Source organism: Phocoena sinus, chromosome 9 (genome assembly GCF_008692025.1).
Source record: "Phocoena sinus isolate mPhoSin1 chromosome 9, mPhoSin1.pri, whole genome shotgun sequence".
NCBI classification, from domain to species: Eukaryota; Metazoa; Chordata; class Mammalia; order Artiodactyla; family Phocoenidae; genus Phocoena; species Phocoena sinus.
In genome coordinates this window covers 57,949,925-57,963,427 of record NC_045771.1, presented here as the reverse complement: position 1 = coordinate 57,963,427, position 13,503 = coordinate 57,949,925, and the positions used below count along the sequence as shown (strand labels likewise).

The following is a 13,503-nucleotide window of genomic DNA, read 5'->3' as shown; positions in this document are numbered from 1 at the left end:
CGTCTGCGGGTAAATGACACATGGCTGGCTACTCACTGTCTGTCCCAATTCTCTCACATCTATTCACTGAGTTACAATTGTGGTGTCATCTGCGTAAGTTCGGCTGGTTTTGGAGTAGAGGGGAAAGGACACTGCTGGTATAGAGACTGACAATTCTTCAGAGGGCTGCCTGTGAGTAACTTTTAAGTCACACAGATACTAAGCAAAATCGTGAACTAAGCTTGTCTTACGGCCTTCTAGATAAAGAGTTGTATCAATAGACCCTGGCAAACTACTCTATTATTCCACTAGCATTAGAATCTGTCACGTACTTTCTTTCATCAGTTAAGTTAACCCTCACCCAGCAGAATATTAGTGGGGTATGAAGCCTCACCTGAAGACCAGTCCACTTAATTTTTTCAGTTGAGCTGAGGAAGGACACTGGTCATCTGGTGTGGAAGAAAAGCCTCTTCATAACTCTTTTCCTATTCTCTCTGGTACAGGGATAAGGCACTAGATAAATATTCATGGCCATGCATAATGGATGTCATTGGTCACTGTCCCTCTAATGAATGGCACCTGTATGCAAAAAAAAAAAGAAAGTCATTATTTAATGGAAAAAAGTTCTAAGTGGTCCAGATTTCAGAGGACTGCATAACCATGAATATTTATGTAACACGTTATCATTTAAAAACACTTTTTAAAATCTTTTCAAAGCTTTCTAATTGAGCTATAAAAATTCACCCTGGCCTAGAATAGGCATGCATGCTAAGTGCCCAGAAGTGCTGTATCAACCCTCTACTACAGTTTGAGTGCTGAGGCTGTGAAGGCAAATTCTCTCTCCCCTGCTCCTATGAAATCAATTTTTCTAATTTTCTCTGTAAGAGTTCTTATTTCCACATAACTCCTTGATAACAGTTATTGCTCAAATTATGTTTTTGACCTTGAGGCCCTATTTATAGAGAATTTTTAACAGGGGGGAAATACTTGGGCAAGAGAAGAAATCAAATTCCTAGCATCTCCCATAAAGACCTGCTTCAAGCAAGATCAGGTCTTTATCCTTGCCTCCCAAGAGAAAATGGTTTTCTAACCCCAAAGAAGATAATTCAATAAAATAAAATAAACAAGAGTAAAGGCACGTGGCCAAACACACCTGGGTTAGGAATACAAATCATTGCCCTAACCAACTAACCATAACTTTCACGGCTGGTTTATGATAGTGATAAAGGCCTCAGTGATGGGAGTGAGCACAGAGCCCTAAGCTATTGCATGAAATCTGTTTATGGCTCAGAGCAGAGGTCAAGAGCTTTTATGCAAGGACTCAAACCACATACATGCTTTAATGTACTAAGAAATAACCTTTTCCCCTACCCCTGAGTCCACTTAGAGACTCTGCTCTGCCCAAAGTTCTGGAATCCCTATCACTCAACATCAGCTGCTTGGATCAACCAGGGATGGACCCCTTACCCATGTTTGACCAATCGGAATTCTCTTCCAGAAAACTCGTACTGGGAAACGGTTTGCTACACGGATCAAACTGGAAGGTCAAAGAGACATGGGGCCGAGACTTTCATTCTGGAACAGTTATAGGAATCCAGTGTTCAAAGAGAAGAGTAAAGTAGGTGAGAGGTGCTGCGAGAAGATACCACGTAGCCCCAGAGGGACAAAATCAGCTGCATCTGGACTCTCCACAAAGAAGCCAGGCTCTACTTTGTGCAATTGTAATCCACGATGTCCACCTTGAAATTCTGTCTTCCTATTTGTCCCAAAATGCAAAAAAACAAAAAGCCCTGCAAGAACTATAACATCATGCCAACTTTACTCATTGTTAACTTTACTGTTCATTTAAAAATACCTTTTAAAACAGTTTGTAAGTTAGATATTCTGGTTTCTAACATTGAGTCATAATGCAGAGCCTTTTAAAACATACAACACCAATATTTTCTAAGCAATGGAAATTAAACGTATCATCTTTAACCTAAAACAATGTTTTATAAATGTCAAAAATCTCTCTAAAATTGGAATATTAAAAGGGCAGCCTATGCAAAGTGCAGTTTGAAATTTAGCTCTGCTATGGGTCCAGATATTCAGAAAAAAAAAAAATCAAAGCTACTGATTCACTGACATTAAGGAAGGAGTCATTTCCCAGAATGAGGTCTAAGTAATACATCCGAATTTCTGGAAGAGTGAAACGTCTTGGAGTTAAACACAAGAAAAAGCCTTATCCCTGCAATCACACCCTATCATTCAGGTTTTCTGGGATCATGCCTGCCTTGAGAAAAATTTTTCTACTGCTTATACATGCCAAGTCACAAGAATTTCACTCATCTATGGTTCATTAACCACTTACTGAGACCAGCTTGGTGGGTGGTTTGGGAAAACGGTGCAACTAACAACCTCTTCCCTTCCTTCTTCTTTCCTTCTGCTTGGGGCAGCACCTGCATGCTCTATTTTCTTGTTTCCCTGAGAATCTCACCTCGCAGTTATTTCACCTTGATCAGTCTCTCCCTGTCGATATATATATCCTCTGTATTCACTCACTTTCTTCCTTTTTCTCTACCAACTATGTCCCCATTACCTTGGAAGATTTCTCTCTGCAGCCCAGGGCCAAGTTCACCAGTTTGCAATCTTTGCTGTTGCATAGGTCTCTTGGCTAGAAGAACATCCTGCCTGGTTTAATGCTCTGCACTCACTGTTTTGAACTAATGGAACCATGGAGCATGCATATGAGCAGAGGAGATGGCAATATGCATGTTTATTGTTCATTGCCACCCCATTCACATGTAACACTTGTGATGTTCCACAAGCACAGAATTCCAGTGGACACATAATGCATGGAAGTTCTGCAAAACTGAAAGTGAGTACAAAGTAAGTGTTTTAAGTCTGTGACTGAATAAGTGTGGGCACTGACAGCCCTGAAAGACCACATGAACCAGAAGTTCTTCTGCACAAAGAAGAAAACATCCAAGGAAACTTATATTCTTCCTTACTCATCTTACTTCCTTGTATTAGGCAGTTATATTTAAAATGATGACATCGAAGGAAAGGAAAAGATAGGGCAACCGTAATTACTTTACTTTTCAGTCCCTCCTAACTCACCAATAAGATGAAGACCAAGTTTTGGTAGACTATCAAGACCTGGCACACATCAAGATTGGAATAAAAACAGTTGAGTTAGTTTTGTGCAGTGTTTCTACAAAATATTATACATGCTCACGTATGAGCTATGAAATTCGAACTGTGTGATTTTGGTGATTTCACATATGAGTTAAATGCTCTCATGCTTGCATTTAAAACTGAACAATCTAAAGGGTAAAATTCATGCCAATAATTTAAAATTTTATTTTTCTTTACTTAGAAGGACATAAAATGTCCTTCAAATATTATGCTTGATACACTGAATTTGTTTCATGATTGGAAATTTTGTTAATGCTGATTTAGCCAGTTTTGAAAAAGAAAAGTTTCAAATTTTGCACCACGATTCAGACATTTCCTGCTCATATTCTTGTTTCTGTAATTACTACAAGAAATAGTAGTAAAGACTAATTGTCATTTTTCGTCATTCATTTCCTAGAGACCCCAAAGATTAGATGTTTTCTATGAAATTATCCTATGAGAATTGAAAAAAAGTTCTAAATACTCTTCATCTCTAAGAATTTTATTGGTCTTCATTCAGTAAGAAGATTAGGGATTTTATTAAAAAGGAAAAGAAAAATAGAAAATGATAAAAGTGAAGAGAACTCCCTCTAGTCTCTATGTCAACTGTGGTCCCACTGAAGAACTATTTTTCTGTGTATTAAATGCATCTTTTCCACTTCATTTTTTGCATGCAAAATCTTCTCAGATGGGATTATCCTAACTTGAGACTGGCAACAGAAGCGATAAGCAACTATTTGGATTTTTGGGTCACAAGCTCAATACAAACCAACTTTGCCTGTCTTGAGTTATATTCTTGGTACCCTTTATTACTTTATTTTTTATCCCTTTTATATTTTATTATTATATCTCCCTACTATGTAGGGGAAGTAGTTTATAAAAGGATAAGTACATATGTAATTTAAATGATGTTTTGGTAAACTCAACATTAGATTTAAAAAATTACATTAATATGAGAAAGCCTTCTTTAAGCAAGATGATTTTTCTGACATGTTTTGCTTATAGAACACGTGTACTTCTTACAAAAGAACTGTCACAGATTGTAAGATAAAATGCCATCATCTCTCTTATTGAAACGTCAGTGTTTATTTGCAATAATTATTTCTGATAAAATCTTCATTTAATTCTCATGTTTTTAGAGAATGATTGTTTATTTTTATGAATACTGTTTTCCTCTCAAAACGCTATTGGATTAAGCTTATTTCCCAGATTAATAACTTTTATTAAAAATTGTTTTTTTGGGTGTGTGTATTTTACAAAAACGACCTTAGAGCAGAAACTTACTCTGACACTACTATAGTCAATGTTCATACTGAGACACTATGAGGGAACACTAAATGATCAGACATTGCATTCTCAGAAGTCTATAGTATGGAGATTATCCCACTGTCATACAGCAGCGACGACAAAACAGCAAGCATCCAGTGGTTTTTGAGCATCTAATATGTATCAGACTTCTTTTTATAAAAAGTTATCTCATTTAATCCTCACGATAATCCTGTGAGATAAAATGAAATTCTAGGACTAATCCCGATTCCAGTACCACTCCACCCCAGCCAGCACCCCGTTTAAGTTGGCACATTACCCTGTGTAAACTGTATTTCAGTATCCTTTGTGTAAGTTAAAAAGGTCTAAGTGGGAGGAAGTTGAGGGGTCCCTCGAGCCCTTAACAGCTAATGGCCGCGGTTCTTTCCAGAAATGCAACAAACTCGGAAACAGGGAACGAAGTCTTCAGTGCTTCTGAGGAGACCCTGTTAATTTTATCGACTGTTTTAATCCGAGCAGCAGCCCTAGTGCAAGGGGCCTGGTTTTCCCTACACCACTGGTGACCCGGCACCGATGGGCTATACTCTTCCTTCCCGTCTATGGGTCTCAGATTACTTATGTGTGAGATCAGAAACTTGGATAAAGTTTTCTTTGACTTTACCTGAACTAACTCGAGGTGAGAGGAAGTGAAAGGCGGCACCTGGAAAGAGAAGTCAACCATCCTCTCATGGTCTGGGAGGAACAGATGTATAGCGTTAAACTCGGGGGCCGACAGCTGAGAGAAAGAGCCAGGCCGCAGCTGAGATCCATAGTCCCAGGCCCGCAGTCACAACCGGGTAAGCGCGCGTCCCTTTTCCGGAAGCCCCGCCCGCTCCTCCAGCCTGGTTCACCCCCACGCCCCTACCATATTCCCGGCCTCGGCGGCGAACTACATTTCCCAGAATGTAGTTCGGTCATGCGGCCGCCTCGCAGGGCGCCGAGAAGCGCCTTGGGTGACGCCATCAGCCAGCGCCACGTTTAGACTACCCTGATGTCGTGGCGCTTTAGGGGAAGAAGTTGGTGTTTCGCCGGGCCCCGGTACTGAGGACGCAGTCCGGGTGACCCCTGGCCTCTTCCCACCCCTCCGCCCGCCTTTTCCCCCGCTCCTCTGGCAGGATGAGGCGTGCAGGCCTGGGTAAGAAGAGGGCTGAGATTCTAAGTTCGGGGGCCCTAGAACTGGCCGTGCTGGGCGCGGGGACGCGGAAGGAAATCGGATCTGTTTCATGTCTCTGGAATCTGAACCAGAGAGCAGGGTGTATGGAGGGGTCTTTGGAGGCGATACCAAGTGGAAACACACCATTTGTCCGAGATCCTGGGGCGTGCCTTAAGTTTAGTTCAGTCCCAGGTATGGATGGTAGGTTTACAGAGAGTAGTGGAGGACTGGAGGTGAGGTATGTACAGGTGCCAACTCAGTGATGAGTCTTTAGTGTTATTGACGGTCGGAGCGTGATTATGGAAATTGCTGTCTTCGGTTTCTTTTTATTGGACCCGATGTTAGTTTCTTCAGAAGCAAAGTTTGAAGAGTGAGTGTTGCATGCAGAGCACACTAATAATAATCATATTAGCCTGGTTACAGTGAGTTACAAAGGTAAACGTACGTATCATTACTGTTAAAGGCCGTTTTACCCAGAACAGTTCTTATCTGAGCCTTGTTCCACTGGTAAGACGGTAGAATGTAGTAATTCTTGGTGACTTAGCATTTGTTCTTGACCTTTTAGCTTAGGAAGCAGGTTCACCAAGCAACAGGAACAAATTAGGCACAAGGACTTATAATGGGCTATTATAACACAGAGCATTTTCTGGTTCTGAAACTATTAAGTGATAATTGGGAAAAAGAAAAAACCTGCCAAATCAGTGTACAATATACCTGAGAAAATATATGAAATATTGAAAAAAGATAATGTTACCTTTTTTAGTTCTTATAAGATGGAAAAAGAAAAAAAAAGTTTTCAACTGTCAGGTATTTAAAGTTAGTGAAAGTTGCCAGTAACTCTAGGCATGTACATTCATTAGTAAATTGTAGTATGAGAAACAGCTTTTGAAAAATGTAGTTTTTGTGAATACTTGGATCATAGAAGGAAAGTTGGCCAAATAAATTGTAGAGAAAAAATATAACTCATTTTGAACAAGGTTAGTTTTATATGCCTAAATGTTTTTCCTTTTTATCATTACTAATGACAGCAAACATTTATTGTGTACTTGAGTAAGCTGTAGGTATACAGTCGTTTGTAGCTCTGCTTGTGTTCCCCAAAGCTTCCAATCTAGTTGAGGAGTAGAAATATGTACAAAGATAAATTATAGTACAAGGCGGTAGCTATACAACCAAATACCAAATAAGTTCTACAGGTAGTGAATGTCTCGGGGATTTCACAGATAGAGCACTTGGTACTCTGTGGAGACATAGGAACTTGAACTAAAGCTTAAATAATGAAGTGTAGGAGAGGTAATTTCCAGTTGGAAGGATGACCCTTTCCCCCCAGAAATAGTTGTAGGGCTGGAATCTAGAATTATGAATGATGTGTTTTAAAGGATTATGATTAAGCCTATTTGGTTGAAGTAGGAGACATAGAACCAGAACCAACCACATTGTGTAGACCTTTGAGTGCTAGGCCAAGGAATTTGGATCTCATTGGTAGGTCTTTTGGCCCCTTTGAATGTTTTTGTGCAGCAGTGTGCCATGATAAATTGCAGGAAAGGGACTAGAGAAATGATGGTTCTGAGCCCTGACTGTACATTAGAATCACCTGGAGAGCTTTTAGGGCTTTGATACCCGGACCCCAGCCCAGACTAATGAAATTACAATCTCTAGAATAGAGTGGTTTTTTGTTTGTTTGTTTTTAAGCTCCCCTGTAGTTGAGAGGAGGAAAGGTGATGTATCAATTGCTGTAATTTACATTGGTATGATGTGACAGGAGCTTTTTTTTTTTTTTTTTTTTTAAAGGATCAGTCTGTATTGACCTGGAACTTTAAACCTGGGATCGTGAATCAGTAGATATTCATGTGGAGAAGCTTCCACACTTCACATGTCCCTCTCGGTGATTTGGTTCAGTTATTGACAGAAACTATCCAAAAGTAGCATTTGTCTAATGGACAAAGTCTGAGGATCATCTTTGGCACCCATTAGCTTTCCAACAACTTTTTATAGCAGTTAAGTCACACAAAGAATAACAACTCCTAACATTTTATTTTATTTATTTATTTATTAATATTGGTAGTGAATGATGGTGTGAGGGAAGATTAACTCTTTAATAGAAGAAATGTGCCTTGAGGGCTTCCCTGGTGGCGCAGTGGTTGAGAGTCCGCCTGCCGATGCAGGGGACACGGTTTCGTGCCCTGGTCCGGGAGGATCCCACGTGCCGCGGAGCGGCTGGGCCCGTGAGCCATGGCCGCTGAGCCTGCGCGTCCGGAGCCTGTGCTCCGCGACGGGAGAGGCCACAACAGAGAGGCCCGCGTACCGCAAAGAAAAAAAAAAAAAAAAAAGAAATGTGCCTTGAAATACTTCTGAGAATTTCACTTTTAATAAATGCGACAGTATTGAAGAACTCTAAAAATAAAATTAAGATAGGGAAAAATAACAATAAAGGAAGTGAGACAAATAGCCATTAATTTAGAAATGAATTCCTTGGTTGTCAAGTGGTTAAATTCATCCAGTCAGTAATGACTTATTGGACAAACGTTATATATCTAGGACCTTAGTCACATAAAATATGAAGACATTTTTCTTTTCTGTAAGGATTTTGGTCCTTATTAGAGTTTGTACAGAGTATCATTGATGAATAGGGTGAGAATGCATTGTTTAAATAATTATTTTAATCACTGAGTGGAGGAAAATATTATGTCTAGTCACCTGAGTCCTTAAATTTTATAATGGCACACTTAGCTTTGTGGATAGTGTGTCAGCAGTTGAGGGAAAATTTGGGGAAAGCGACTCCTTCTCCTCAGGAACATACTCATTTAGCATTTTGTTGTGGTTTTTGTGGTGGTGGAGATTGTGTGTCTGCTGCATGTAAAGTACTTATTAGGTACAGGGGATATAGAAGAAGGTTGAGACACTGCCTCACTGCCTCTGTCCTCAAAGAAGCCTGTGACCCCACTGCTGACAAAGGCAGGCACATTCAAAGTTGAATAACAGTGAATTCAGATTCTGTTCATTAATTAGTTAATTTACAAGTATTTACTGGGTGTGCCTTACTGGGTGTGTGTATATTTGTGGGGGGGATCTATAGCCACGAGCAGAACAAATTTACTTTCTGCCCTTGGAGTGCAGTCTAGAGTGTGATATTAGTGTTACATATAGTCAGAGCTGTAAGAATTCAAAGGAGAGAGTTTTGCTTTTTAGAGAAAGTGAGCTTTGTGCTGTGCCTTGAAAGAGCTTTCTGTTCACGCTTTGACCTTTCTTCAACAACCAGTGCTGCCTGCTACTTCCGGCCCTTCCATATGTTACTGTCACTGCCACTCCATCCACTCTTTGAGTTTATGGAGACCTTTAGTTTCTGTATCATCCCTTTCCTCCATATTCTCAGGCTTCTGTTAACACTACTTCAGTCCTTGTCCAGTTGAATCCCCATAATCCATATATTCACCCAGTCTTTTTGCAAGGAATCTCATCCTCTTGGGGCTCTGTTCTTCAGCAGCCCCAACACTGTAAACCTCCAACTCTTGATCAGTCCAACCATCCAGCGTTTCATGGGCTAACTTAGGCTGATGAGTTCTTCTGGAGAAAAATCACACTACAATATATTGCCTCAGCCAGGATTGCTTTATCCCTGTAGTAATCCTGTATAACCCTAGTCACTTTCCTCCATTATTCTCTTTACTGTTTATTCCCCCAAATGATCACCATTCTTCAAAGACAGGCTTTTCTCTTTTTTACTGAGAAAATTGTCAATAGTTTAAAAAAAAATGCGGTTAGATAACACTGTCAGCTATGCTTTCCTCTCTCAATCCTCCAACATGTTAGTATATGTATTCACTGTTCAAGGCTCACTCTACCTGTTTGATGGCCTGATGAATATCAAGTACTATATTAGGCAGTGGCTGGGACTATAGTCCTGTATCCCAACGCTATTCCCTAGTCAGATGAGCTCCAAAAAGTGGCACCTAGAAAGAACAATGAATCTGATACATGGAGTTTCTCAAGTATTTGTTGAAGAATGAATGAGTCCCTCTCTTAAATCTCAGCTAATATTCTCCAAGTTATTCCAGCTCTTTTCTATTTAAAAGAAAGAGATGCTAGTAAAGGACCCTCCCTCTGCCATGAACTTCATCCTGCTGTATTATCCTCTTTCTGCCTTTCTCTTCATAGCCAAGCTTCTTCCATAGGTAGTTGATGTTATGATACTTTTAGATTTTTTTTTAAACTGTGTAGTTCTAGGGAGCAGGAAATGTGTCCAGAATCTCTTTATATATCAGTGCCTATTTCAGTGTCTTGTGGGCAATCAATATGCAGTCAACAAATGTGTTTTGAACTGAATTCAGTATTCTTTGCTTAAGAGAGGGTATTAGAATTGTTCTAATCTCTATTTGGTTATTAATTTTTAAAGTTCATTTGGAGTGTGAATAATAGACATACATGGTCTGCAACGCCCTCCAGGGGTCTTTTTCAGTTCTTTCTTGTCAAGGTTTCAAAAGTTTTTGCTGCAACTCTGCTTGTGACTCTAATCCTTGCAGGTGAAGGAGTACCTCCTGGCAACTATGGGAACTATGGCTATCCTAATAGTGGGTATAGTGCCTGTGAAGAAGAAAATGAGAGACTCACGGAAAGTCTGAGAAACAAAGTAACTGCTATAAAATCTGTAAGTATAAAGCACATATTATATACTTTTTAATTTGTGTATTTATATATACATGTATATTTTATTTATTTTTTTTTAAACATCTTTATTGGGGTATAATTGCTTTACAATGGTGTGTTAGTTTCTGCTTTATAACAAAGTGAATCAGCTATACATATACATATGTTCCCATATGTCTTCCCTCTTGCGTCTCCCTCCCTCCCACTCTCCCCATCCCACCCTTCCAGGCTGTCACAAAGCACCGAGCTAATATCCCTGTGCCTTGCGGCTGCTTCCCCCCAGCTATCTACCTTACTACGTTTGTTAGTGTGTATATGTCCATGACTCTCTCTCGCCCTGTCAAAACTCACCCTTCCCCCTCCCCATATCCTTAAGTCCGTTCTCCAGTAGGTCTGCGTCTTTATTCCTATCTTACCCCTAGGTTCTTCATGACATTTATTTCCCTTAAATTCCATATATATGTGTTAGCATACGGTATTTGTCTTTTTCTTTCTGACTTACTTCACTCTGTATGACAGACTCTAGGTCTATCCATCTCATTACAAATAGCTCAATTTCATTTCTTTTTAAGGCTGAGTAATATTCCATTGTGTATATGTGCCACATCTTCTTCATCCGATGATGGGCGCTTAGGTTGTTTCCATGTCCTGGCTATTGTAAATAGAGCTGCAATGAACATTTTGGTACATGACTCTTTTTGAATTTTGGTTTTCTCAGGGTATATGCCAAGTAGTGGGATTGCTGGGTCATATGGTAATTCTATTTGTAGTTTTTTAAGGAACCTCCATACTGTTCTCCACAGTGGCTGAACCAATTCACATTCCCACCAGCAGTGCAAGAGTGTCCCCTTTTCTCCACACCCTCTCCAGCATTTATTGTTTCTAGATTTTTTGATGATGGCCATTCTGACGGGTGTGAGATGATATCTCATTGTAGTTTTGATTTGCATTTCTCTAATGATTAATGATGTTGAGCATTCTTTCATGTGTTTGTTGGCATTCTGTTTATCTTCTTTGGAGAAATGTCTATTTAGGTCTTCTGCCCATTTTTGGATGGGGTTGTTTGTTTTTTTGTTATTGAGCTGCATGAGCTGCTTGTAAATTTTGGAGATTAATCCTTTGTCAGTTGCTTCATTTGCAAATGTTTTCTCCCATTCTGAGGGTTGTCTTTTGGTCTTGGTTATGGTTTCCTTTGCTGTGCAAAAGCTTTGAAGTTTCATTAGGTCCCATTTGTTTATTTTTGTTTTTATTTCCATTACTCTAGGAGGTGGGTCAGAAAGGATCTTGCTGTGATTTATGTCATAGAGTGTTCTTCCTATGTTTTCTTCTAAGAGTTTGATAGTTTCTGGCCTTACATTTAGGTCTTTAATCCATTTTGAGCTTATTTTTGTGTATGGTGTTAGGGAGTGATCTAATCTCATACTTTTACATGTACCTGTCCAGTTTTCCCAGCACCATTTATTGAAGAGGCTGTCCTTTCTCCACTGTACATTCCTGCCTCCTTTATCAAAGATAAGGTGTCCATATGTGCGTGGGTTTATCTCTGGGCTTTCTATCCTGTTCCACTGATCTATCTTTCTGTTTTTGTGCCAGTACCATACTGTCTTGATTACTGTTGCTTTGTAGTATAGTCTGAAGTCAGGGAGCCTGATTCCTCCAGCTCCATTTTTCGTTCTCAAGATTGCTTTGGCTATTCGGGGTCTTTTGTGTTTCCATACAAATTGCGAAATTTTTTGTTCTAGTTCTGTGAAAAATGCCAGTGGTAGTTTGATAGGGATTGCATTGAATCTGTAGATTGCTTTGGGTAGTAGAGTCATTTTCACAATGTTGATTCTTCCCATCCAAGAACATGGTATATCTCTCCATCTATTTGTATCATCTTTAATTTCTTTCATCAGTGTCTTATAATTTTCTGCATACAGGTCTTTCGTCTCCTTAGGTAGGTTTATTCCTAGATATTTTATTCTTTTTGTTGCAATGGTAAATGGGAGTGTTTTCTTGATTTCACTTTCAGATTTTTCATCATTAGTATATAGGAATGCCAGAGATTTCTGTGCATTAATTTTGTATCCTGCTACTTTACCAAATTCATTGATTAGCTCTAGTAGTTTTCTGGTAGCATCTTTAGGATTCTCTATGTATAGTATCATGTCATCTGCAAACAGTGACAGCTTTACTTCTTTTTTTCCGATTTGGATTCCTTTTATTTCCTTTTCTTCTCTGATTGCTGTGGCTAAAACTTCCAAAACTATGTTGAATAAGAGTGGTGAGAGTGGGCAACCTTGTCTTGTTCCTGATCTTAGTGGAAATGCTTTCAGTTTTTCACCATTGAGGATGATGTTTGCTGTGGGCTTGTCATATATGGCTTTTATTATGTTTAGGAAAGTTCCCTCTATGCCTACTTTCTGGAGGGTTTTTATCATAAGTGGGTGTTGAATTTTGTCGAAAGCTTTCTCTGCATCTATTGAGATGATCATATGGTTTTTCTCCTTCAATTTGTTAATATGGTTTATCACATTGATAGATTTGCGTATATTGAAGAATCCTTGCATTCCTGGAATAAACCCCACTTGATCATGGTGTATGATCCTTTTAATGTGCTGTTGGATTCTGTTTGCTAGTATTTTGTTGAGGATTTTTGCATCTATGTTCATCAGTGATATTGGCCTGTAGTTTTCTTTCTTTGTGACATCCTTGTCTGGTTTTGGTATCAAGGTGATGGTGGCTTCGTAGAAGGAATTTGGGAGTGTTCCTCCCTCTGCTATATTTTGGAAGAGTTTGAGAAGGATAGGTGTTAGCTCTTCTCTAAACGTTTGATAGAATTCACCTGTGAAGCCATCTGGTCCTGGGCTTTTGTTTGTTGGAAGGTTTTTAATCACAGTTTCAATTTCAGTGCTTGTGATTGGTCTGTTCATATTTTCTATTTCTTCCTGATTCTTCCTTGGCAGGTTGTGCATTTCTAAGAATTTGTCCATTTCTTCCAGATTGTCCATTTTATTGGCATAGAGTTGCTTGTAGTAATCTCTCATGATTTTTTTTATTTCTGCAGTGTCAGTTGTTACTTCTCCTTTTTCATTTCTAATTCTATTGATTTGAGTCTTCTCCCTTTTTTTCTTGATGAGTCTGGCTAGTCGTTTATCTATTTTGTTTATCTTCTCAAAGAACCAGCTTTTAGTTTTATTGATCTTTGCTATTGTTTCCTTCATTTCTTTTTCATTTATTTCTGATCTGATTTTTATGATTTCTTTCCTTCTGCTAGCTTTGGGGTT

The 13,503-nt window shown here is 39.2% G+C and overlaps 1 protein-coding gene across 2 annotated transcripts in view; it reads left to right on the top strand.

The window, feature by feature from the left end:
• The first annotated feature begins 5,411 nt into the window (after positions 1-5,411).
• BET1 (Bet1 golgi vesicular membrane trafficking protein) overlaps positions 5,412-13,503 on the top strand; it is a 34,691-nt gene continuing 26,599 nt past the window's right edge. For both annotated transcript variants that reach the window (XM_032642165.1, XM_032642164.1), the window contains exons 1-2: positions 5,412-5,575; positions 10,111-10,235. In XM_032642165.1, coding sequence (XP_032498056.1) covers positions 5,557-5,575; positions 10,111-10,235 — 144 coding nt within the window. In that variant the 5' untranslated portion in view covers positions 5,412-5,556. The remainder of the gene's footprint in view (positions 5,576-10,110; positions 10,236-13,503) is intronic.